Genomic DNA, 27003 nt, shown 5'->3' on the forward strand with positions numbered 1-27003 from the left:
CCAAGCTGGGAATCGAACTTTGGTTCAATCCTCAAACCACTATATCACACTGGCTGTCATTCCTCTATGATAACAGCTATTTACTAGCAATAATATTGCTTTCAGGTTGTGGTGGGAAAGAAATGTGTTTTAACTGCCTCACCCTGAAAGGAATGGCTGGGCAAGTGTATGAAGTGGGGCACTGTGGAACTGAAGATGCTGATACAAATTTGCAAGTTTGCACATATGCTCAGCTTTTAAACAGTTCAGAAACACTGTTGTGACAATGACCAGGACAGAAGCCAAAATATTTTCAAGCATGAGTGGCTGGGCATTTTACTGAATATGCACACTGTGTTAATATATGTCTATATTAATCTTGACATAAATTCTTTAATTGCTATATAGCTACATTCGGGCAGAACATAAGTGAGAGGCAACAGCAACTGTAATTAGCTTCCACCTCAAGAGTGTATTGCAAAAAAGAGGCTGGCACAACATCAGGCTCCATAATAATGGTCTCATACTATTAGAAGAAAGGAAAAAATGCACCTGTAAGGCCTGCAGCTGAATATGGATTTGCAGCATAAATGATTAGGAGCGTCCCAGAAGGAGAGTCAGCTCTTGCAAAAGATAAAACAGATTGTGGCACAAGCCATTTTATAGAGAATTAAAAGGGAAAGACATGACCCCATGCATCACTGATGAATTATTTTTCCAGCCAAAGGGAAATGCACACTAAAACGTTTATTTTGGCTTGCAGAAGTGGGGGAAGATACTTTTTCTTTATTAAAATGGGGTGGATCATAAATACAGGTTAGTCACTTGAGTGAAATATCACTTGGGCACTAGGCAACCCTTGCAGATGGAGCAGTAGCATCGATATAACTTATAGGTCACCTGAAATGCTGTGTCTTCAGCCAGCTCACTTCTTTAGTTGCTATTTGTCATCAAGTTGACTTATGGCAACCCTATGAATGAGAGACCTCCAAGATGCCTTGCTCATGTCTTACAGATTCCAGGCTATAGCTTCCTCGATTAAATCAATGCCCCTTATTTGGTCTCCCTCTTTTCCTTCCAGTTTGCCAAACATTATCATTGTTTCATTGGTCACATCATCTCATGATATCTCCCGAGTACAACAGCATCAGTTTAATCATCTTGGCTTGTAGTGAGAGTCCAGGCATGATTTGCTTTAAGACCCATTCATTTGTCTTTTTAGCAGTCCATAGTATCCGCAGGACTCTCCTTTATTTACTTATGAACAAATTTCTAAAGGATGGTAGTGAACATCCTTTCCCCCCAGACTTTCTAATAAACACTCGTAAGAGGAATGAACTGGTCCAAAAAGTAAAAATTTCCTAGCTCTGAAGATGAATGGGATGGTAGGGGAGGACTATGCCTTCAAAATATATACATTCAAAATGTATGTACTTAGGCATTGTTTGTACAGTTTACACCCAGACTATTTTCTCTTTATCATGGGGAACACCAATACAGCCGTGTGTCATGAAATGATGTATAAGTAGTCGGACTCCAGTTATTCATACTCTAGTCGTTTCCTATTTGGATTGCTGTGAAGCAATCTTTGATGGTAGACTTTATATTCCATTTAGTGCAGAAGCAAAATATGACAGCCTTAACATAAACTAATTTCTTTTATTTATTTAATGACATTTCTGTGTTGGGTGATTCACAATAAAGAAGGATTGATATAACACAACACCATAAAGCCTACATAAAGCATGAAAGCCAGTATTTAATATAGCATCATGTCAGAGGACAGGTATAATAAAGCAATTTCTTTCTCTTGAAAACTGCCATTCATCTCTTTTTGGGGGCTGGATTTTGTTCTTGCAATCGGGTTGGGAAATTGTTTTGTGCTTCCAGCTGTCTGCCTGAGGAGCAATGTAATGTGGTGACAGTAAAATGATAACAGGGTTTTTTTTTCCCTTCCTGAAAGGAGGATTTATTTAAAATTATATTTTTATACAAGGCCACTTGATTCCTCAAGCAATGGTTGGGTCGCCGCTTGGCTCCAGCTCATGCCGAGTCGGTAGGACTGTTACATAAGAGTTGCTCCACATACAAACATTAATCACTAGAGAAAAGGTCTGGCTGACAAGTTATCATCTTGGCACCAGGAAGCCGAGATTCCCCAGTGCTAAAGCTTTCACTAAAACATTCTGCTCTATATGTGACTTAATACCTACCATTAAGCAGTTACTCTGAGTGCATACACTCTGTCGTGAATGCAAGTGTTGTTAACAAAGGAGCCCTGGTGAGACTGGAGGATGAAATGGAGGAGTTCAGTACAGACAAAGATTAAATGGATTAAGAACAGCATTGTGCATTGTGCCCTAGCTCAGGGGAGCCCATGTCTCACCTCATGAGGAGTGGCACCTGAGGCCTTAACTGGAAGTTGATGAAGCTTTAACTTTTTTTTTTTGCCCTTCTTCCACCATCTTGGGGAGAGAGAGGCAGGCTGGCCCAACTGCCTGCCTGAAGAACAAAAGCCCTCCCTTCTTCCACCATCTTCCAACAGTTCTGGAGGCTTTACATAGTTCCCAGAACCTTCATGAGATATTTACCCACAAGATGTGAGAATCATTCTCTTATTCTTGTTTGGTCTCAAGTCATATCCCAGTTCACAGCCATGATTCTGGATAAGGTACTTCTTCTTCGTGGTCTCTGCGAATCACACAAATGGGTTATTCTGCGCCTGCACAGCAATGCTCGGAAACTTCTAGAATCTCTGGGCAGAATGCAAAGTAACTTTCTGCAACTTTTTGGCAGTATCCCTGCCTATATAAGGCCCCTAGCGGCCCGCTCTCCTTCAGTTCCTTCATTCCGCCGCGGAAAGCAGCTCGAGGAACTTCGCTAGCATCGGCTATCATTTGGACTGAATCTCTGGTAAAGACTGACCACCGGCTTGACCCATTGACCATTCCATACGGATTTCCCTTGGACTAGACGCTCTGTGTTTCTTTTGGCTTGACTGTCATGCCCAGCCTGGAGGATGGCTTGGAGGACTCAGAGGATGAGCTGGAGCCCCTGGGACCTGAACCTGTAATGGAGGAGCCAGAGCCCCTGGGGCTTGAACCTGTAATGGAGGAGCCAGAGGCTGGCCCTAGTTCTGCTGGAGCAGAGTCTATGGCCCCTCCAGAGATTCAGCAGTCAAGTTTGCCTGGTGCCGAGGCTGTGGACATGGAGGAGGATCTGGGCAGTGTGCCTACCTTCAATGAGCGTCGAGCAGAAAGAGAGGGCCTTCGAAGATCTCGGAGGCTTTATCAGAAGCGTCTTCGTAATCAGACACAGCTGAAGGCCGGCTCCTTGCCTTCTTAAGCACCTGGAGCATGTGTGGTTCTTTGCCAGTGGATATCTGACTCTTTTAGAGGAAAGACTCTGTCTCTGGCTCCTTTGGCTTCTTGTCTTGACTACCCGGAAACCTTGACCTTGGACTGCTTTATCGACCTGCCTATCTGTTGCCCTGAACCTCGGACCGTCTGACAATTCTCTTGGTAATCCCTTTTGGTAGAACTACTGTGAATCTCCAGGACTGTGTAGCTTACACTGACTTTGCTGTGCTGGGAGGGGGTTTGTTTGTTTGAGAACTAGCTGCCTTATCAGCCCTTTGGCTGCTTTCCCGGACATTGACCCGGACTGGTAAACGACCTCGACCTCCGCTTTCACCGGCTGCTATGGCCTCCTTTAAGCGGTGCTCCAAGTGTGGGGTAAAAATCCCCATGTCCGACGGCCACGATAAGTGCATCCTCTGCCTGGGGGAGACCCATATCCCAGGCTCTTGTGTTCACTGTAAGGCCATGACGTCTCAGGCCTTGAAAAACCGGGACCAGAAATTGAAGGCCTCCCTTTACGAGAAGGTCTTCCAACCATCAACCTCCTCGGGAGAGCCAGCTCCCCAAGAGCCGTCTGGCTCCCATGCCGAAAAAACAAAGGCTCCGAAGAGGAGACATGAGGATAAACAGAAATCCTCTAAGGAGGACAAGGAGAAGAGGTACAAATCCTCTAAGGAGGATGCAGGGGCCCGGCGGGCTAGGTCAGCTTCCCCCGTCCAGAAGACGAGGCGTAAGGGGCCGCCAAGTACAGTCTCTGTTCCGCCTCCGGACCGTAGAGCTGTGGCTACCCCGATTCCGGCTTCAAGCTTCGCTCCTCCACCTCTGGAACCGAGGGTCTTGCTTGCGCCCCATCTCTCCATCCCTGATGAGGACCTCCAGATAGTCACCTTGGACCATAGCTCTGAATTGGAGGGTGAAATTCCGGATTCCGACCCGCCTGCTTCACCTCGCAGATTGAGGTCGCCTTCCAGAGGCTCCCGTCGGGCCCGGTCTCCCTTACGCAGGGACAGAGCTGCCCTCGGTACCGAAGCAGACGAGGCCCTGAACCAGGACCATGACGACCGTGACTTACCGGATAGAGACCTCTTTGATACCTATCCGGACCTGGTCTATGATCATCACTCCGGACAGTACTTCCTGCCTGTGGATCCTTCCCACCTCCGGAAACGTTATCCGGGCCCAACCAGAGTGAGGCCTCGCTCTCCGCGGCAAGACACCACTCGCAAGTTGGACGACTTGCTTCTGAGGAGACCATCCTCTGAGAGGAACCCCTCGCCACCTAGCCGTCAACCGAGCAGGTCTGTTTCGAGATCTCTATCCAGATCCCGTTCTCCGTCCCCATTCCCCAAGGAAGACCAACCTTATGTCTTTGGGGTCCCGGACGCCCCTTCACCATCTGATGATGTGAGGTCCTTCGCCGACAGGGTCGTCCGCATGGCTGACGCTTTGAAATTAGAAGTGTCCCACATGGAGGATGATGCCCTCGATCCCGTGGAGAGACAGATCCACGGCTGCGCTCCTGCTCCTCCCTCTCTGGCCTTTCTTCCATCCCTAGAGAAGATTGCCAAGAGGTCTTGGGACACTCCTGCCACTATCTCCTCCACATCGAGGAAGATAGAGAATCTTTATAGGGTCACTCCATCAGGCCCGTCATGGCTCTTCAACCATCCCAAGCCCAACTCGGCCATAGTGGTGGGCTCGCAGACATCCTTTACTCCCCGTCAAGCTTCCTCTCCTGTGGACAAAGAAGGCAAGAAGATTGATGGACTGGCTAAGAAATGTTATGCATCCGCGGCGCTGGACATCAAAATCGCCAATTATGCGGTGTGCATGGAAGCATATGTACAGCTTCTCATGGAGAAGATGGACCCGACCATCGCTGAACTCCCAGATGACAAGAGGCAGATCATGACAGCTCTCCGCAATGAGGTTCATCTAATTGGAGAACAGCAGATCATTTCGGCCAGACACTCTACTGACTGCGCCTCCAAGATCTTGTCGGGCTCGATAGCCCTTAAACGCCACGCATGGCTGCGCTCCTCGGACCTTACCCCACAAGCAAGGTCTGCGATAGAGGACATGCCCTTTGATAATTCCGGTCTGTTCAACAGGGAGACCGACGAAAAGTTAAGCTTCCGTTACCGGATGAAGACAGCCGCACGGAAGCATGGAATGTCCTCATCCTCCAAATCTCCTCGCATGAGATATGGCAGCCAGCGCCCATGGTACCCTCACTCACAGCAGCGGTCCCAACAACAGGACCGTCAGTTTCACCCTCAAGACAGGCCACCTCAGAGCTGTCCGTCCCAGTCTCCATCAGCCCAGCCGGATCGACGCCAGACGTCCCAGCCCAGATACCAGCAGGGCTATAAGAAGAAAGATGGCAAAGGCAAGCGTAGGTTTTGAAGTCCCCCAGTGCACTTCGTTCCTTCCTTTTCCGACAGGTTGAAGCCCTTCTTTAACACCTGGGCTTCGATCACCACGGACTCTTGGGTTTTAGACATCGTCCAACGGGGTTATGCCCTTGAGTTTCTACAGCTCCCAACACCGGAGCTATTAATTCCACCTTACCCTCGGACACCCTTCTTGACAAAGTGCGCTCCCTTTTAGATAAAGGCGCTATCGAGCCCATAAACCCCGCTCGTGCCCAATACTGCTTCTTCTCAAGATACTTTACGGTCCCGAAAAGGGACTCCGGACGTAGACCAATCCTGGACTTACGCGAGTTGAACTGTTTTATTATCTACAAGCGTTTCAGAATGATAACTCTTGCCTCTATTTTGCCGTTGTTACAGAAGGACTCCTGGTTCGTCACTTTAGATTTGAAGGACGCTTATTTTCATATCTTCATCAGAGAAAGTCACCGTCGGTTCCTCGCCTTCACCATCGGTACCAACATTTTCCAGTACAAGGTTCTGCCTTTCGGACTTTCCACAGCACCGAGGGTTTTCACGAAATGTATGGCCCCCGTCGTGGCATACCTGCGGCAGAAAGGGATAACCATCTTTCCATACTTGGACGACTGGCTATTCACCGCTCCGTCCCGAGAGGTGCTGCTGCGGGACGTCCAGTTTGCTCTGTCGCTGCTACAGGCATTGGGACTCCAGGTCAATCTACAAAAATCACATCTCTCCCCAACGAAAAGGCTGGACTTCATTGGAACGACTCTGGACTCCGAGGAGATGAAGGCCTTCCTCCCGCGTCCAAGATTTCAAGCGCTCACTTCCTCTCTGAAGGACTGTCTCTCCCGAAGGAAAGTTCGGGCACACACAGTCCAAGTTGCCATGGGCCACCTAGCTTCCACAACATTCGTTACCCCCTGGGCCAGGCTACGCTTCAGACCTCTTCAGTTGTGGTTCCTCTCCGTCTTCGATCCCGTACGAGACTCTCCAGCAAAGGTGCTCACCATCCCGAGAAAGGTCCAAAGATCCTTGCGCTGGTGGCTCGAACCCGACAACGTCTGCGTGGGAATGCCCTTTGTGCCCCCACAACCAGACATTACCCTTACAACAGATGCCTCCCTAGTAGGCTGGGGCGCCCACGTCCTGGATTTTGCCATCAGGGGCAAGTGGTCGATGACAGAGGCTCTTCTCCACATAAACGCCCTGGAGATGCTCGCGGTGGAGAAAGCTCCCAAGGCCTTCTGCTACCTTCTTGCCAACAAGGTAGTACTATTACTTACGGACAATACTACCACCATGTACTACCTCAACAAGCAAGGAGGCACGAGATCAACTACGCTCCTGGAGATCACCCTCCGCATCTGGGAGTGGTGCATCGCCCACAACATCTTGTTGCAGTGCATCCACCTGCCAGGGGATCAGAACAACCAAGCAGACCAACTAAGCAGATCCTCAAAGACCTGCCACGAATGGAGGCTCCATCCCGAGGTGGTCACCAACCTTTTTCTCCAGTGGGGGTTCCCAGTGTTAGACTTCTTTGCTTCCCCAAGCAACACCCACATTCCGGAGTTTTGCTCTCGAACTCGAGGACTGGGCTCAAAGGGAGACGCCTTCCAACTCGACTGGAGCCAGGGGCTGCTGTATGCCTTTCCCCCCTTTCCTTTGCTGACGAGGGTGCTGTCAAAGATCATTGCAGACCGGGCCGACATCATTCTAATCTCCCCGTGGTGGCCAAGGCAGCCGTGGTTTGCCCCACTCCTTCGTCTGTCCCAAGGTCTTTATCTCCGACTCGACTACCAACCCGACCTCCTCTCCCTCCACAACGGGATGGTCCTCCACCCCGACATGGAGTCTCTCCCATTGGCAGCATGGAGGATCTGCTGTTAGTTTCCCTTCCAGCTGACATCCAGGATGTGATAATGGCGGCCCAGAAACCCTCTACACGTAGGGCCTATAATTATAAGTGGGACAAATTCCTTGCCTTTCTCAACGAGAGGGATATTATACCATCCCAGGTTTCCATTTCCACGATTTTGGACTTTCTTATGTCCCTGACCAACGCGGGACTATCTTTGAATTCCATTAAGTGCTATTTGTCTGCTATCTCCTCGCACTATACGTTTGGAGATAAACTCTCTTTATTTAGGAACCCACTAGTGAAGAGATTTCTGCGAGGGTTCAACAACCTTCTTCTTCGTGGTCTCTGCGAATCACACAAATGGGTTTATTCTGCGCCTGCGCAGCAATCCTCGGAAACTTCTAGAATCTCCAGGCAGAAAGCAATGTATCTTTCTGCAACTTTTTGGCGGTAGCCCTGCCCACCCATATATAAGGCCCCTGGTGGCCCGCTCCTCTTCAGTTCCTTCATTCCGCCGCGCTAAGCAGCTCGAGGAACTTCGCTTGCATCTTGTTGCTCTTTCACAATTGAATCTCTGGCATTTGACCTTCGGACTTTCACTTGACCATTCTTCGGCTTTTCTACGTGATCTTTCGGCTTGACCTCGGACCGGTAACGGACTTGATTACCATGGCCTCTTTCAAGCAGTGCACTAAGTGCGGGGTGAAAATCCCTAAGGCCGATGGCCATGAAAAATGTGTCCTTTGTTTGGGGGAGTCCCATATTCCTGGCAACTGCCCCCACTGTAAAGCTATGTCGGCCCAGGCCCTAAAGAACAGGGACCGGACACTTAAGGCTGCGCTCTACGAGAAGGTTTTGAGCCAGCCCAGTGGTTCTGGAGACGCGGACGCTCCCAGGGCCTCCAAGAAGAGAGGAGACAAACGCTCCGACCACGAGAAGAAATGGGCCCGCTCTTCATCTCCGCCAGCCAAGAGCCGTCGCAAGGGCCCTCCAAGTACGGTCTCAGTGCCTCCGCCTGAGTCGAGGCCAGCACCGTCTACATCCCCAGTGGCCGATCCGGCGAAGACCCCGACTCCTGTACCGGCGTCTTCCCGGATTATACCCTTGGAACCCAGGGTCCTCCTTGCGAGCCACCTCTCTGCACCGGCGGACACCCTGCAGATCGTGGACTTGGGTTCGGAGTCTGAAGGGGAGCTCCACGACTCCGATGCTCCCCTATCTCCACAGAGGGCTAGACCCCGTTCTCCCTCTCCTGTGGTGAGACCACGTCCCGCCAGACGGGACACAGAGCACCCCCGCTCCCCCCCGAGGAAGGATCGGGCCACACTAGGGGCTGAGGCGGATGCCGCCTTAGATCCGGACCGTCCAGACTCAATGGAACGGGACCAGGACCTGTTTGATACCTTCCCAGATCTCGTCTTCGATCACCGTACCGGACAGTATCTTATCCCGGTAGATCCGTCCCGCCTACGGCGCAACATCCGGGACTGCTCACGGGACCGTTGCCACACCGATGCCTCCCACGGGCTGGATGACTTGACCACCACCGACTTGTCGCCCAGGAAGCGTAGCAGATCTCCATCAAGATCCAGATCGAGATCCCCACGCTCTGCATCACCTTCTGACGATGACGAGGCTCCATTCGTACCGGAGGGACCTGCAGTTCCGTCCCCTACAGACGACGTCAGGTCCTTTGCCGACAGGGTAATCCGGATGGCGGATGCCCTGAAGTTAGAAGTCGCCCAAGTTAACCTCCAAGCCCTTTGAGCCCATGGCTACGATGGACCTGAGACTGCTGACATGGAAGACAGCCTTCCTAGTAGCCATCACCTCTGCTCATCGGGCCGGTGAACTGTGTGCGCTTCGGGCTGACCAGCCCTATCTCCACTTCCACAGGGACAAGGTTGTGCTTAGGGCCAACATCACCTTCCTGCCTAAAGTGGTGTCAGCCTTTCACCTCAACCAGGACATTATTCTCCCCACTCTGGCCCCGAACCCATCCACTGATGAGGAGCATCGCATGCATTCGCTAGACGTCAGAAGGACATTGGCATTCTATTTGGACAGGACCTCGGGCTCGAGGCTCTCCAATAGACTTTTTGTTTGCTGCTCGGAAGCAAGGAAGGGGCTGCCTGTCTCATCTCAAAGATTTTCTAAGTGGGTCTCAAATACCATTTATTTGTGTTATGAATTGGCAGGCGTCCCTGCTCCGGTATGGGTTCGGGCCCATGCAACTAGGGCGGTGGCAGCATCCTCAGCTTTCTTGATGGGGATTCCCCTTGAGGATGTCTGCCGGGCTGCTACCTGGTCCCAGCCGCTGACATTTATTAGACACTACAGGCTGGACTCCAGGGATAGGCAGGGAGCAGCCTTTGGGAGGGCAGTGTTACTTTCAGGTTTGCATTGATTACCCAGACAGGGCCTTGTTGGTCATATTGTTTATTCTGTGTCAATAAATTTCATTGATTCACATGCTCGGACACTCCCTCCTCCTTTGACTTTAGCTAGCCAGTCTAACCCATTTGTGTGATTCGCAGAGACCACGAAGAAGGAGGACAGGTTGCTCACCTGTAACTGTGTTTCTTCGAGTGGTCATCTGCGAATTCACACAAATCCCGCCCATCCATCCCCTCAGTGTCCCGCTCATGATTATTGCTGACGTTACCGTCATGCTGTGGCGGCTCATTCAGAACTGAAGGAGAGCGGGCCGCTAGGGGCCTTATATAGGGGTGGGCGGGGATACTGCCAAAAAGTTGCAGAAAGTTACTTTGCATTCTGCCCAGAGATTCTAGAAGTTTCCGAGCATTGCTGTGCAGGCGCAGAATAACCCATTTGTGTGAATTCGCAGATGACCACTCGAAGAAACACAGTTACAGGTGAGCAACCTGTCCTTCTCCTTTATATACCACCTCCATGGTTCTTCCATCTTATGCATACAACCTGAGAGACTGTGGCTTGCCCAAAGTCACCCAGTGAAGTTCCTAGTTGACCAGAGATTATTTAACCATAGACTATTCTGGTTCAAGTCCAAAACTTTCCATTACACTTACTAATGCTCCTGTGTCATATTTTATATATGTTATAGTGTTAAATTAGGGCTGTTGAGACACAAGTTCAAATCTCTACTCAGCCATGAAGTGCTCACTGGGTGATCTTGAGCCACTCACTATCTCTCAGGATCATGTTTCACAGCATCAGCATTATCTAGTGTAAGGGTAAAGTTGTGAGGATAAAGTTAAGCTGACAAAGAAAGCCAGCCAGGTGTGCCCCCCCCCCCAAGGTACTTAGGGAAACAGTGGGAAATAGGCAAATAAAATTTAAAATGAAATAAAAGCACATTTTGGAGGGGAATATGGAATATTTGGTTTTGATTATTGTAGGTGAAGTACCTGACACTTGTTGTGTCTTAGTCTGCATGGCATGCCAGCATTTTCAAAATGTTTTTTTTATACTTTGGATAGAAGGCTTACATTTTATAATGAATTGATTTGCTTGCTTTAGGTTTATCTATCTAAAAAGCTTAGAATGGGCAGAACAAGTTCAAGCCAAGCTGGATCCCTGCAATCACAAAGAAGTCCTGTCCAACATCCTTTGGGAGACCAGGCAGAACTAAGAGGGCAGCGCGATGGACATCACAATGTGTTAGAATTTGAGAACACTCACACAGGTTCCAATTCTTATAGAGAAGTGTCGGATCTGGAGCCAGACAGCAGACTTTTGTTGCATCAGAGTTTATATCCAAATCCATCTGTTGCACCATTCTCTGCTTCCACTGCAAATAATTCAAGCTGGGATAGCAACTTTCCTAGAGATCCAGCCTCCAATGCTCACCAGAGAGGGAAGCCACGTTGCATGAATTTAACCTTTGCTAGGAGTACTCTTCAGCCAAATTCATACCAACCAGATCATTATTTGCCATGTACTGATGAGAGGAAGGGGGAAAACCTACACGCCTCTGAAAATCCTTCTGGATCCTGCTACCAACACCCACCACATAGGTGTACTGTTTCAGAGCATCAATCCCTTGCCAGGCATGGCAAGCATCAGAACTTCTTAGGTCACAGAAGTTTTTCACTCCAGCAGCCAGTAAACAAAGGAGTTTCAACTTTGGATCTCAGACAGATTTGTACAGAGAAAATCCCTAGCAACTATGTTTCTGATAATTCAGGGTAAGGATGCAGATTAATTAAAAATTGTTAAAAGAGGCAAAGAATTAGTGAAAGCAGATGGTATATTCACAGCCACATAAAAGTCTTTTAAGTGCTCTTTTAATTTAGGCCTCCAGAATTGATCTAAGACCTGCGTCAGCTTTGGGACAGAAATAACTGTCTTTAATGGCACTACTTTCAATAAACTGTGATCTCTCCCCAAAACAATAGTTTTTGAAAAGACTTGAAATATCACAATGTGCTAAAACATGTTAGACAACACTTTTGTCTTCTTTAATAGAAGAACAAATCCCAGGGTTAAGGAAAAGGCATGATATTAATAGTAATATTAGCAGTGATTGTCTGTGATATCTGAATGGAACCTCCACGTACAGAGGTTGTCTATCACTAGGCATCAAATGAATGGGACAAGCAACAGTGAAAAAGTGTTTATGTATTGCAGTACATCTATAACAATATTGATTTTTATAACCTTTGACACCCGTAACCACATCTGGAAAGCTGCAGTTGCCAACCCTTAACATAGAAGCATTCTGGGAAAACATTCCTACATAAGAGGCAGCAAAAGGAGTTGGAAAAAAGGCTGGTGCAATGAAAATTCACAAGTTGGGATGTGCTTGGATTGTGCAGGAGAAACAGAAGGTCACAGATAGGGATGTGTAGTGAGATCCCTCCTGTAAAAGGATAAGGAGGGACAAGAAGCAGACTGTGAAACACAGAAGGGATGTAAAGGTCTAAGGCAGTGATTCCCAAACTTTGGCCTTCCAGATGTTTTGCACTTCAACTCCCAGAAGCCCCAGACAGCTTTGCCACCAGTCAGGAATTCTGGGCACTGGAGTCAAAAATATCTGGAGGACCAAAGTTTGGGAACTATTGCCTAAGACCTTGTTTGCATGGACCAAAAGGCCTGCTTTCCTCACCCCCTGTTCTAGTGTTATCCTGTTTGGACAACCTATGGCCCAAACTCTGGTTCTGGTGAGGGCAGTCTGGATGACATCTGGCATGGTCCATAGCAGAACTGGGGCATAACAATGTTAACACAGAGAGGGGGAAATTACCTGTTGTTCTGGATCTTCCAGGAAGATCCAGAGTGCTCTGTTTTCATGCTGTAGCAGCTGTCTGCATGGGTGGCATGTCCACCAGTGCTGCAGGTTACTCATTCTGAGGTCAGAACAAAGTGCCCAGCATGTGACCATCACTGGACACTTTGTTTCAACTTCAGAAGCAGGAACAAGAGGGCAGGAGATGCGCTGGGCAGCCCAGTGGTCCACTCATGCAAACAGCCACCACAGCATGGAAACGGTGGCAGGGGCAGGTCATGGCAGCTGCCCTTGGAGTTTCCTAGCTAGTATAGACAAGACCTAAGCCACATGGCCAGAATGACCAGAGGAATGAATAATGTGGACAGCAGAGTGATGGATGGATGTGGTGGACAAAGAGCTGTTAATGTGACCAGTTGAGTGGCTCCAAAAATGATTTCTGTCTTTGTTGTCTATTTTTGTTGCTTTGTTTGCTGTAGTTTCTTGAGGCCATCCCAGTCACTTGCTCACGTCCTGATGGAAGACCCCTCTCCAACCGCGCATCTCATCCAGTTGGCAGAGCAGCATCACCGAGAAATCTCTCAACTGGCAGATGCTCATCTCACTGGAAGCCAGTTTTCTAGCATGTTTCCACACATTGTAAAGAGGTGGGAGAGCGACTCACGGCTCAACACGGAGAGCTGCGACGAAAGCCAACCGGGTCTCAGCCGCAGCAATTCTGAAAGCCACTTGCTTCAGATGGGAAAGCAGAAGAAAATGAAGGAAAAAGAAAATAGGAAGGTAAGCTGGGAGAACATCAAACAGATCACAGGTGGGCAGAGGGTGAGCCTGGATCTACTGCTAGAATGGCTGAAGGACATGCAGGAAATCGACATGTTTAAGGACAACAATGCCAGCCTCTAAATTAGGCTATTGGGACCTGTCTGATAGTAACTTCAGTGTAAATTTGAAGTTGTTGTATATAGTATGAAGTTGTATAGAGGACATCCCAGTTGTAGGACTTCTGGAGTCCAATAAATAGTGAAGCCTCCATTTTACACATGGCTGGGATTAGCGGATGTTAAGGTGTTTGTTCAAAAGGGGAGGGGACCAAAATAAGTCCCACGAACTCACAGTATGCTCGCAGTAGAAACTGAGTTTTTAGCCTTACTTCTGAAGTGCTGATGCAGCCATTCTTCAAAAACAACAGTTTTCAGAGGCTATTTCCAATTCATAAGAAATTCTGCACAAAATTGGTTGTTTCGTTCAGAAAACAGCATATTTTCCTATGTGAAAAATAATGCAGTTTTCTGTGCAAAAATCCAGTAATCCAGTTGACAGTCTTGTGACTATTGAAGAGGATGCCAGCCAGCATTTGGAGAGAAGGGAGAGAGATCTGTTAACCAATTAGTTGAGGGCAATCTGTTTTTAAAACAAAATGAATCTAACCAATTGATCAATTAGACATTGCAACCCTGGGGCCAGCCCCATAAAGAGACATATGATCTTGGAAAGCATTAGGAGAGAAGGGATTAAGGACTAACAATGAAGCCGATACAGCAGGGAGCAGAAGGCGGGAGAGATGTATTTCATTGCTAGTAGTAACTATTCTGACCAACTCATTTAACTAGAATCTGTCCTATGGAAAATGCAGGCAGGTTTTGTTTCTCCTTTAAGCTGCTTCATTTGAAAAGTGATTTCAAATATAACCATTTATATACATCAGCAGGGAGGTTACAAGTCTGAATGAGCAACTCCTCCTGTCCTGCCAATTTGGGTCATGAAATCAAATCCTCCCCCTCCAGATTTCCAAAGAACTCAACTATAGGCCATTGAATGATCTGAACCTCGAAGTACAAATATTCTCATCCTTCTACCACCTGATGTAACTTGGGTTCACTTTCTCAAAGCTTTTCTCTTGGGCTCTTAAAACAGTGCATCCAGCTTATATACAGAAAGTCTATTATGCCGGTGCAATAGAATGGCTCGAGATACAGCTCCGTGCCCCCATGACCAATCCAAATGTTTTAAGAAATTAGCTTCTGGCCTCAAAGCAGACAGATTAAGCTGGAATAATTGTCACTGTGCACTGACTCAGTGGCTGTTTGTGGATTGCCGCATGACTACCCTTCAGAAGGAATTAGCTGGATTAGAGTTGTAACTGCAGGGTAGATTTCCTTCCCTTTCTCCCCTCCGTATGTTCCAAGTATTATCCTTGTCCTTTTTGCCGTGGGAGCAGTCAGGAATAATGGTTTTAACATGTCACTTTCTGAAGACTTTCCCAGAGACATCTTTGAAGGCCACAACTTGGAAGAGTGTCCCCTACTTCATCTCAGCCTCATACACTCCAGTGTGGCCTCCAAGAGAGCTATAAGGGTTAAAATGGCCCCCATCCACTTTGCAACTGCCAACCCCTGTTCTATAGTAACACCCCACAGAAAGTCCAGAAGGCTGTTTTTATCTAAAATCATTTCTAATCATTTCTACCAGGAGCGGTGGGTCTACCTGTAGCTAATTCTTTCTTGGTTTTGTTTTATTTTTGTTGGTTTTTCCTTAAATATTCTTGTAACAATATTTGCTGTTGGTACAAGAAACCAAACTTCATTTTCACTCTCTATTTAGGGCTCTAGGACAAAAGGGTACATGAAGATGGATGTGAAGCTTGGAGGCCTTGGAGCTGACTATGAGACAATCAAGGAGAAAGTAAGCATAATGTGTGGCATGGTTCTTTTGGGGATGGAAAAGCTACACTATCTATCTATCTATCTATCTATCTATCTATCTATCTTGTTGTGGTGTGCCTCACCTAGGGTCTTCTTGGCAAGATTTATCCAGAGAGGGTTTGCCATTGCCCTCCTGCCAGGTGCTGTAGTGTGTATTTCCAGGGAAGGAACTGGCAAAACCAACTCTGAGTATTCATTTCTTAAGAAAACCCCATGAGTTTTATGGGGTCACCAAAAATCATCAGGTGACTTAAAGGCACATACAGCCCCCCCAAAGATCTTTCCCCAGAGAGCATCTCCCAAATGGAATGCCCTTCACAGGTTCTCCAGTTGCTATTCTTCTATCCGCAAAATATGAGAGGAAGCACTCCAAGAAAGAATTAAATAATTAGAAGCCTATATCCTAGGATCTCAGGATGGCATACAGATTTCAGGCAGTCTTAGGGATCAGTCAAACTGGGCCCCAGCTTAGAAAAGGTTTATGTTTTCTTAAGACTACAGCTCCCAAACCTGCACAGCCAATGTCATGGTTAATTCCAGGAGTTGTAGTCCTAAAATGTATTTTTTCCAAGCTGTGAACTGAATCGCCTTCCACTCCATTTCCATCTCCCTGCCTCTGTGTTTTCATGACATAAATAAATGTGTACCAAGCACATTCAGAACAGATCACATTTTCAAGCCATGGTTTACTTTTGCTCCTCAGCAAAAGGTATCCATTAGCTGATACTCACCTGCAGAGAATTCCAATTGCAGATAAGTACACCCAAGTTTATTCTCCTCCGGCTGGTTCAAGTGTGCATTACTTTCCTGCAGTTGAGCTGCCCCTATGAATTCAGATGGCCTGGCTTTACCTCAGAAGGGAAAATATGAAAGTAAACGCAGCCGAGCAAATGCAGCTGCCGAGGAGCTGAATGCCCATTATGCCCTGTTAAGAAACATCAGGTATTACTGGACCCAAATGGAAGATGAAGCCAATCATCCAAGAAAGACTCGGAAGGAAACCTCCTCTCATCCCCACTGTACTGAGTGCAATTTTGCAAAATACACCAAGCAGATGTATGGGAGACCATAAACTGGGCTGCCCTTCCACTTTACCCTGTTATGACAACACCAATATAAAATGTATAGTCTAGCAAAAGTTTCACTTCTAAAACAGCACAACAGCTATTTTTTCCAGAGCTGTTTAAAAGTTGCTTTGATTTCTTTGCCCTTGGCAGTGAAGTGGGATAGCTTGGTTGGCTGACATTGGAATAAATAGATGCCTGGCTATGAACTAGTCTCCACAAAGCATGAAATGTGTCTCCCTCTGCATACAAAATAGGTTCAGCACCTTGAATAGATCCTGTAGAGCTTGGAATTGTTGTTGTGTGCCTTCAGGTCAACATTAAGATGAACCTATCAGAAGATTTGTTCAGAGGAGGTTTGCCCTTGCTTTTCTCTGAAGTTGAGAGAGCGTGACTTGCTCAACGTCACCTAGTAGGTTTCCATGGCCACACAGGGATTTGAACTAAAACGTGAATTCAATATCCTACTTACGTGGAAGCCCCCCAGCCCAAAATTTTCCTTACCACAGCCTTGTGGAGTAGAGCAGGCCAAAAAGAGAGAAAGAGAAAGACTTAAAAATTTCTACCCATAGTGAGTTCCATACTGCTGAACAATGATTATAAATACTGAATCCCTGGCTATCAGTCTGTCCACTATGCCTCTCTCTAAATTTATTGTCAGGCCTCATACAGGTGTCAAAGCTGTTACCCAGCTGTCCTTTGACCCTGTTGTTTCTCTCTTGACAGAATGAAAAGATGAAGCAGGAGAAGGAATATGCCAAGCAAGTTAAGGAACACAACTTGAGGAGCATCACAAGCGCACGGAAACCAGTGGCAAAACCAGAAAACAAATTGTCTGTGTCGAGGAAGAAGGTAAGAGAATAAGCAATTGTTGGCAGAGCAAAGAGGAGTCTTGAAAGTGGGAGAGAGAAGATGAGTTGTTGTTTGTTTGTTTTTGTTGCATGCCTTCAAATCATTTCTGACTTATGGGAGCCCTAAGGCTTAATTAACCTGGGGGTTTCTTGGCAAGATTTGTTCAGAGCCTTTCTATGAGGCTGAGAGAGTGTGACTTGCCTAAGATCACGCAGTGAGTCTCCATAGCTGAGTGAAGGTGCAAATGGGTTGGACAGAAATGTGCTCAACCTTGAACCTGAGGCCCTTTAAAATCCGTGCACACTCACATGCACCCAAACAATTCTTCTTTCATGCAGATCATATTTTTATTAAATCATTTTTATTAAACCTAAACACAGCTACAGACAGTTTTATTAATATATCTAAAACAAACATATAGAACAATACCAAAAGAAACTTAACTGCTAACCAAAAATCAACACACTCTACTGTGTGCAATATCCACTTTTACTAGGAATGAACTGCTTTATATAAGCCTCATTCTCACTACAAAATAAATCAGTTTTTTTGAGTCGAATCAATTAAGTGATTTAGCGCTGGATAGACCTTCACACTATTCGAGCCATGATTGAACCTACCCATTTCAATTGAATCCACTTCACGTTCACATTCAGCAATGGATCAATGGAGTTGACTCACTCCGCATCAAAGAACTGAGTCAAATAGACAGCACATTCGCACTCGCGCTGAATCAGTTCATTTCAAAAGAAGCAGGGAATGCCACTGATTGGGAAGAACTGGTTTAAATGGGTTTAGCACTGCACTCGTCCTCCACTAACCGTGCCAGAAATTCAGTGCAAGTGCAAACAAGAGCCATTTAAACCAGTTCAGATCAGTTTGGAAACTGGTTTATTATGTAGTGGTAATGAGGCCATATTGTTTATATATTAGCGTTATATATATATTATAATAAATAATAAAAATTTTATTTCTATCCCACTTTTTGCCAGGCAATCAAAGTGGCGTACAACAGGTTAAAATACAGCCATATATACATAATGCCCCCGCTTAAAACAAGATTAAACAATGTAAGATTAAAAACTACATATTAAAACCGACTAAGCTAAATAAAAATCATCATGGGCAGAGATCACTGGACGGGAATCTTATTTGTGGCCAAGCATTTATTCCGGGAAGGCTTGCTGGAAGAGATCTGTCTTAATGGCCTTTTTAAAGCTCTCTAGATTGGTGATTTGACAGATCTCGTCTGCCAGGCCATTCCATAAGTTGGGAGCGGCTGCAGAGAATGTCCTCTGGGAGGTCGCCATCAACCTGGTCTTTAAGGGCTGTAATAAATTCCTCCCAGAGGACCTGAGGGTACAGGGCGGATTGTATGGAAGCAGGCAATCCTTTAGATAGGTTGGGCCCAAGCCATGTAGGGCTTTAAAGGTGATAACCAACACCTTGTACTGTGCCTGGAAACTGATAGGCAGCCAGTGGAGGGACTTCAATATTGGTGTTATATGGTCACTCCTTGCTGTTCCTGTGACCAACCTGGCTGCCATATTCTGTACCAACTGGAGTTTCCAGACTAGGCACAAGGGTAGCCCCATGTAGAGCGCATTGCAAACATCAAGTCTTGAGGTTACCAGTGCATGTACTACAGTTTCGAGGTCACCCTGTTCCAGGAAAGGGTGCAGCTGGCATATCAGTCGAAGCTGATAGCAGGCACTCTTGACCGTCGCATTCACCTGATTCCTCATCTGAAGCGACAGGTCAAGAAGCACCCCCAGACTGTGAACACAGTCCTTTGAGGGGAGCGTGAGCCCCTCTAGGACTGGAGGTTGTAGCCCAATCCCTGGTTTGGAGGCCCCTACCTCCGTTTTGTCTGGATTCGACTTGAGCTTGTTTTCCCTCATCCAATCCATTACTGCCTGAAGACACTGGTTGAGGGGAGAGAGGCCATCTAACCTCATATATCATTTTACTTATATATACTAAACTGCATTATCTATCATTTGTTGACCATGGCAGTTGGTGGTCCCCATATCAGCAGGGCGGTGCATCTGTTCCTGGTTTTAGTCTAGACTTTAAATGAGCTATCAGAAGTATTCAACCTATTTGGTGAATAGGTTTCAGCACCTTGACTAGCTCCTGGAAAGTTCAGGCCAAACCCTGGAGCAGATTCGCTACCACCTCGACATGGAAGCCCTGTCTGCCTCTATTTGTGGATGTGATTTTCTGGGAAGACTCATTGCAATTTCTCGTTTTGTTTCTTTGCTTGCTTGCTGGAGGCTCTGGAATACGCCAAGACAGTTCCTAAACCAAAAGTTTATGTCCCAAGACCGTCGGAACCAGAGCGAAAAGAAGAGAGAATCCTGCCCACCACTTTAAATGTAGAGACTCTTCCTCCGATTTCAACTTTGGAATCGCTGCAGAACAGGCATGAGAAGGAGAAGGAAGTTGTAGCTGCATTCAAGGGTCTTCATATCGGATGAGGAACTCAGTACTTCAGGCTGCATTGCCCTGTCAGGCAGCGGAAGGCTGGACTTTTGATTTGCATACGGTTCTCCTTGAGATGATGGCCTGGCATGTTGAAAGAGAGTTGTTTAATTATATGTTTAATGAATTTTCAAGATGTTAAATATTTTCCACATTGTTCACTTTTTTGTCAGATTTTATTGTTGATAATTAAAGAGTTGGATATATAGAATGTTCCAGAATTGTCTGACTCCATTTTTAGGGGGGCTGACATCACAAACGAGGAATGTCCATCAACCCAAGGGCCAAATTTAATCTCTGTGAAGTTTTCAGGGATCACAATAAAGTGGCAAGCGAGGCTGAAGGCCAAAGGGGTAGGACTAGTTGCGACACCTGGACGTGCGGAGGCAAGTAGCTTCGGCTCTGACCTTCTTTCTACCGCTGAGTGACCCGTTCAAAGGTCTTCCCTGAGGAAGTCCAGAAGGGTACACGAACCGAGGGAGTTTCGTGGCGAGGGTCTGTTGGAGGCTGAGGGCTCTGCTCTTCTCGGCCCCTGAGAAAGCCGTAAGACAGCCGGCGCAGCGGTGTGCAAATCCCCTGAATTTCTTGGGACGCCAGTCCGGGTGCAACTCTTTAACATCTAGAAGATTTATCCCGCGAGGGCCAACGGGATATAGTGAATATATCTTCCAAGGAAGAAAAGCTTTTGGTCGTTCTACCCTTTTTAGGAGCATTTAAGACCTCAAACCTTTGAGACCTTCGGGACAATATTTGGAGGAGAGAGTGAAAGTAAGAGGACATTGACAAGCATTGGTGGGATTACAAATGAGTGAGGACAACTCAGATTGAATTCATTTTTCTATCCCTTTATTTTGTTTTATAAAAATCTAGTCTCTACCAATTTTAAGTTGGAAATCAGGGAGGAACAAAAAGCTTTGAGAGAGGAGATAAGAGAGGATATGCAGACTCAAACGGAAACTTTATCAAATAAAATTGAGGCGATTAAGAAGGACTTTCTGGAGATTAAAAAGGAGGTGCATTCCACGGCTAAGAAAACAACGGAATTGGAAAAGAAATTTATGAGATTGGAGAAACAGCAAATACAAGAGGACATTGCTCTACAGATTCAAGAGAAAAGGTACAGGGACAGGGCAATTAAAATCAGGGGGCTACCTGAAGCGGAGGGGGAAATCTTGGAGGATTGGTTGCTTCCCGCTCTTGCCCCTTTTCTTGATATTCCACTAAACTCTTTGGAGCCACAGATTGATAAGATATTTAGAGCAAGCTCAAAGATCGCTAGGGAGAACGGGCTCCCCAGAGATGTAATCATTTGTTTTACGACTACAAGGCTAAAAGAAAAATGTCTGCAAAGAAACTTTAAGGAAAGCCTGGTGGTGGATAATTCCCAAGTGAATATATATAAAGATCTCCCACTCCAGGTTATCAAGTTGAGACAATTATACAGACCCCTCACGGCAATACTGCAAAGGAAAAATATAAACTACAGGTGGTCTAATCCAGAAGGATTAACTTGTTGGTATAACAATAAAAGAATTAGAATCAATACTCTAGAAAAGGCTAAGGAGTTCCAGAAACTTATAACACTTCAGGATCACAATACAGATCAGAACCAGAACGTGGAAGAAGAGACTAGTGTGGAGGAAACTGATAGCGACCTTCGGGCAGACTTTCAACCCAACACAGTTAACCTGAGGGAATTGAATCTCGGGGGAACGACAAATAGCCTACTGGATTTGGACATTTAACCTGATGTGGTCTTTTGGAAATTGAAGCCTTATAGTGAGTTACAATTCTAATTAACCTCCTTTATATATAAGATATAGTGAATGGTTTACTGAATTTAAGTTACTCATTTATTGGCAAGATGATCAAAATAGCATCCTGGAACGTGGGGGGTATAAATAAGGAAAGAAAGCGAAAGCAGATTTTTCATTTGTTGGAGAAAAGAAAATATGATTTGATTTTGTTACAGGAGACCAAAATTAGGAAGGGTGATCAAAAAATTTTGAGAAATCCTAAATTGGGTAATTGTTTTTTGAATGCTATTGACAAAAGGAAGAGAGGGCTGGCTATATAGGTCAATAAAAAATATCAAACCAAGGTAATTAAAAATGACTTAGAGGGGAGATATCAAATATTGGAAATTAATACCGGCCTTACGATATTAACAGTCATAAATATATATGGCCCTTTGGAGAATAAAAAAATCTTTTACGAGAGCTTGAATGAGGAGCTGATGGTAACTGATTATAAAAATGTCATTTTGGCTGGAGACTTTAATGGGGTTTTACACCCCAAAAGAGACAGAAAGGCGTTAAAAAGGATTAAAAAAGAGTCAGCTTTGGAAGGACGTTAGGGAAAACTTGAGAAGGTGGAGCAGGCTTAATCTTTCTTTGCTGGGTAGAATTGCAGTTTTAAAAATGGCAGTTCTACCCAAAATAATGTTTTTATTTCAGAACCTTCCTATCTGGATAAATGAAAAAACCTTTAAAGAATGGGACAGTGAGTTTAAAAAGTTTATATGGAAAGGGCAAAGACCCAGAATAAACTGGCAGGTACTAATGGATGATAAAACAAGAGGAGGTTATGGCTTACCCCACTTAAAAATATATTACTGGGCCTGTTCTCTAATGTGGATACAAACTTGGATCAAACTAGATGACCGTTCAATGCTGGATTGGGAAGGGTCACTTATGGTGACTCTAAGGTGAACCAAGACACCATGAAACCCACTGGGTGACCTTGGGCAAATCACACTCTCTCAGCCTCAGGGGAAGGCAATGGCAACCCCTCTCTGAAAAAACGTGCCAAGAAAACCCCATGATAGGGTCTCCTTGGGGTCTCTATAAGTCAGAAATGATTCAAAGGTACATAAGAACAACAACTGATCTTGGAAGCTGAGCAGGGTTAGTATTTGGCTGGGACACCACCAACAAATACCAGGTGCTGCAGAAACTGGCAAAACCTCCTCTGAGCAGAACTTGCCTAAGAAAAGCCGAAAGACGAGCCGAAGTCAGGAAGCCAGAAAGCAGCGTGGTCAAAACAGTCCGAGGTCACAATAGCCAAGAGATAACAAAGGTCCGGTCCGAGGTCAAGGTAGCAAGATGTCAGGAGCTAGAGCGACAGCAATCACACCAAGGGCTCATGCAATAAACTCTAGCAACAAACTCAAGCCTCTCTCCCACTTAAATCAGGGAAGCTCTCCCTCGAGCCACCTGAGGCTGGTTTGCCGATTGTCTTTCTGCAATCCTCCTGGATCTGCGCCTGCAAGCACTCTCGGCCCTTCTCTCTTGATAAGAAGGCATTTGCAGGCACGCCTCGTCTCCTGAATCACCACTAGGCTGTGGCACCATAGAAGGCCTTTCCTCAGCACTAGGACCTGGTTGGACCTCCTGCTCCGGGGCTGGGGAAACACAGCTGGGACCTGGCAGAGCAGAACTAACACCTGGCGTAGCCTCAATCAGCCCTTGCTCTGGAGGAGGCTCATCCTCCTCCTCATCCTCCGAGAGCTCATCTTGGCTGGCCATGACATCAATATGCCAAGACAGTTCCCAAGCCAAAAGTTTATCAGCCCCGCACTCTCAGATCTCGTGGGGAAAAACTTTTGAGTGTTCCCAAGACAAGATACGCAGCGACTGCGCAAAGGGCTTTTTCTGTGGTGGCCCCGCAGTCTTGGAACGCTCTCGCTGAGGAGCTCCGCTTAGCCCCCTCCCTGGAGTCATTTAAGAGAAACCTTAAGACTCATTTATTTCGTCAAGCCTTCCCTCACATGTCCTGACTGTTTTGCTCCTGCATACTATTTATTGTATTTTTATATTGTTTTATTATTTTGATTGATTAATGATGGATTTTAATGATATATAGTAGTATACGATTTTTTTTAATGAAGGACTTTAGCTGTTAATTTTGATTTTTAAACTCTGATTTTTATTGTATTATATTTGTAACCTGTATCGTATTGTATCTTATTCTGTTTGTAAACCGCCGTGATCATAGGAACGGTGGTATATAAAATAAAATTTCAAGCAAAATCAATCAATCAAATATGCCAAGACAGTTCCTAAACCAAAAGTTTGTCCAAAGACCGATGGAGCCAGAGCCCAAAGATGAGAGAATCTTTTGATCTGCATATGATGGCCTGGCATGTTGAAAGAGAGTTGTTTAATTATATGTTTAATGAACTTTCAAGATGTGAAGTATTTCCCACATTGTTCACTTAACCTCACTTAGTTTTGTCAGATTTTATTGTTGATAATTAAAGAGTTGGATATATAGAATGTTCCAGAATTGTCTGACCCATTTTTAGGGGGGCTGACATCACAAATGAGGAATGTCCATCAACCCAAGGGCCAAATTTAATCTCTGTGAAGTTTTCAGGGATCACAATAAAGTGGCAAGCGAGGCTGAAGGCCAAAGGGGTAGGACTAGTTGCGACACCTGGACGTGCGGAGGCAAGTAGCTTCGGCTCTGACCTTCTTTCTACCGCTGAGTGACCCGTTCAAAGGTCTTCCCTGAGGAAGTCCAGAAGGGTACACGAACCGAGGGAGTTTCGTGGCGAGGGTCTGTTGGGGGCTGAGGGCTCTGCTCTTCTCGGCCCCTGAGAAAGCCGTAAGACAGCCGGCGCAGCGGTGTGCAAATCCCCTGAATTTCTTGGGACGCCAGTCCGGGTGCAACTCTTTAACATCTAGAAGATTTATCCCGCGAGGGCCAACGGGATATAGTGAATATATCTTCCAAGGAAGAAAAGCTTTTGGTCGTTCTACCCTTTTTAGGAGCATTTAAGACCTCAAACCTTTGAGACCTTCGGGACAATATTTGGAGGAGAGAGTGAAAGTAAGAGGACATTGACAAGCATTGGTGGGATTACAAATGAGTGAGGACAACTCAGATTGAATTCATTTTTCTATCCCTTTATTTTGTTTTATAAAAATCTAGTCTCTACCAATTTTAAGTTGGAAATCAGGGAGGAACAAAAAGCTTTGAGAGAGGAGATAAGAGAGGATATGCAGACTCAAACGGAAACTTTATCAAATAAAATTGAGGCGATTAAGAAGGACTTTCTGGAGATTAAAAAGGAGGTGCATTCCACGGCTAAGAAAACAACGGAATTGGAAAAGAAATTTATGAGATTGGAGAAACAGCAAATACAAGAGGACATTGCTCTACAGATTCAAGAGAAAAGGTACAGGGACAGGGCAATTAAAATCAGGGGGCTACCTGAAGCGGAGGGGGAAATCTTGGAGGATCGGTTGCTTCCCGCTCTTGCCCCTTTTCTTGATATTCCACTAAACTCTTTGGAGCCACAGATTGATAAGATATTTAGAGCAAGCTCAAAGATCGCTAGGGAGAAGGGGCTCCCCAGAGATGTAATCATTTGTTTTACGACTACAAGGCTAAAAGAAAAATGTCTGCAAAGAAACTTTAAGGAAAGCCTGGTGGTGGATAATTCCCAAGTGAATATATATAAAGATCTCCCACTCCAGGTTATCAAGTTGAGACAATTATACAGACCCCTCACGGCAATACTGCAAAGGAAAAATATAAACTACAGGTGGTCTAATCCAGAAGGATTAACTTGTTGGTATAACAATAAAAGAATTGGAATCAATACTCTAGAAAAGGCTTTAAGGAAAGCCTGGTGGTGGATAACCTATCAGAAGATTTGTTCAGAGGAGGTTTGCCCTTGCTTTTCTCTGAAGTTGAGAGAGCGTGACTTGCTCAACGTCACCTAGTAGGTTTCCATGGCCACAGAGGGATTCGAACTAAAACGTGAATTCAATATCCTACTTACGTGGAAGCCCCCCAGCCCAAAATTTTCCTTACCACAGCCTTGTGGAGTAGAGCAAGGCAAAAAAGAGAGAAAGAGAAAGACTTAAAAATTGCTACCCATAGTGAGTTCCATACTGCTGAACAATGATTATAAATACTGAATCCCTGGCTATCAGTCTGTCCACTATGCCTCTCTCTAAATTTATTGTCAGGCCTCATACAGGTGTCAAAGCTGTTACCCAGCTGTCCTTTGACCCTGTTGTTTCTCTCTTGACAGAATAAAAAGACAAAGCAGAAGAAGGCATGTGCCAAGCAAATTAAGGAATTTATCACAAGTTCACGGAAATCCATGGCGAAACCAGAAACCAGATCATCTATGTTGAGGAAAAAGGTAAAAACCATAAGCAATTCTTGGCAGAGCTAAGAGGAGTCTTGAAAGTGGGAGAGAGAAGGGATCTGTCTTAATGGCCTTTTTAAAGCTCTCTAGATTGGTGATTTGACAGATCTCGTCTGCCAGGCCATTCCATAAGTTGGGAGCGGCTGCAGAGAATGTCCTCTGGGAGGTCGCCATCAACCTGGTCTTTAAGGGCTGTAATAAATTCCTCCCAGAGGACCTGAGGGTACAGGGCGGATTGTATGGAAGCAGGCAATCCTTTAGATAGGTTGGGCCCAAGCCATGTAGGGCTTTAAAGGTGATAACCAACACCTTGTACTGTGCCTGGAAACTGATAGGCAGCCAGTGGAGGGACTTCAATATTGGTGTTATATGGTCACTCCTTGCTGTTCCTGTGACCAACCTGGCTGCCATATTCTGTACCAACTGGAGTTTCCAGACTAGGCACAAGGGTAGCCCCATGTAGAGCGCATTGCAAACATCAAGTCTTGAGGTTACCAGTGCATGTACTACAGTTTCGAGGTCACCCTGTTCCAGGAAAGGGTGCAGCTGGCATATCAGTCGAAGCTGATAGCAGGCACTCTTGACCGTCGCATTCACCTGATTCCTCATCTGAAGAGACGGGTCAAGAAGCACCCCCAGACTGTGAACACAGTCCTTTGAGGGGAGCGTGAGCCCCTCTAGGACTGGAGGTTGTAGCCCAATCCCTGGTTTGGAGGCCCCTACCTCCGTTTTGTCTGGATTCAACTTGAGCTTGTTTTCCCTCATCCAATCCATTACTGCCTGAAGACACTGGTTGAGGGGAGAGAGGCCATCTCCCCTCATATATCATTTTACTTATATATACTAAACTGCATTATCTATCATTTGTTGACCATGGCAGTTGGTGGTCCCCATATCAGCAGGGCGGTGCATCTCTGTTCCTGGTTTT

The 27003-nt window shown here is 46.0% G+C and overlaps 1 protein-coding gene across 4 annotated transcripts in view; it reads left to right on the plus strand.

Annotated features, from left to right (window-relative positions):
- JHY (junctional cadherin complex regulator) overlaps positions 1-20048 on the plus strand; it is a 42335-nt gene extending 22287 nt beyond the window's left edge. For all 4 annotated transcript variants that reach the window (XM_089537400.1, XM_089537398.1, XM_089537402.1 and 1 more), the window contains 5 exons: positions 11100-11767; positions 13287-13587; positions 15409-15489; positions 17300-17425; positions 19702-20048. In XM_089537400.1, coding sequence (XP_089393526.1) covers positions 11100-11767; positions 13287-13587; positions 15409-15489; positions 17300-17425; positions 19702-19905 — 1380 coding nt within the window. In that variant the 3' untranslated portion in view covers positions 19906-20048. The remainder of the gene's footprint in view (positions 1-11099; positions 11768-13286; positions 13588-15408; positions 15490-17299; positions 17426-19701) is intronic.
- The last annotated feature ends 6955 nt before the right edge of the window (positions 20049-27003 follow it).

This window comes from Sceloporus occidentalis, unplaced genomic scaffold, assembly GCF_023333645.1.
Source record: "Sceloporus occidentalis isolate IW3139 unplaced genomic scaffold, rSceOcc1.0.p SCAF_9, whole genome shotgun sequence".
In the NCBI taxonomy this organism is placed as follows: Eukaryota; Metazoa; Chordata; class Lepidosauria; order Squamata; family Phrynosomatidae; genus Sceloporus; species Sceloporus occidentalis.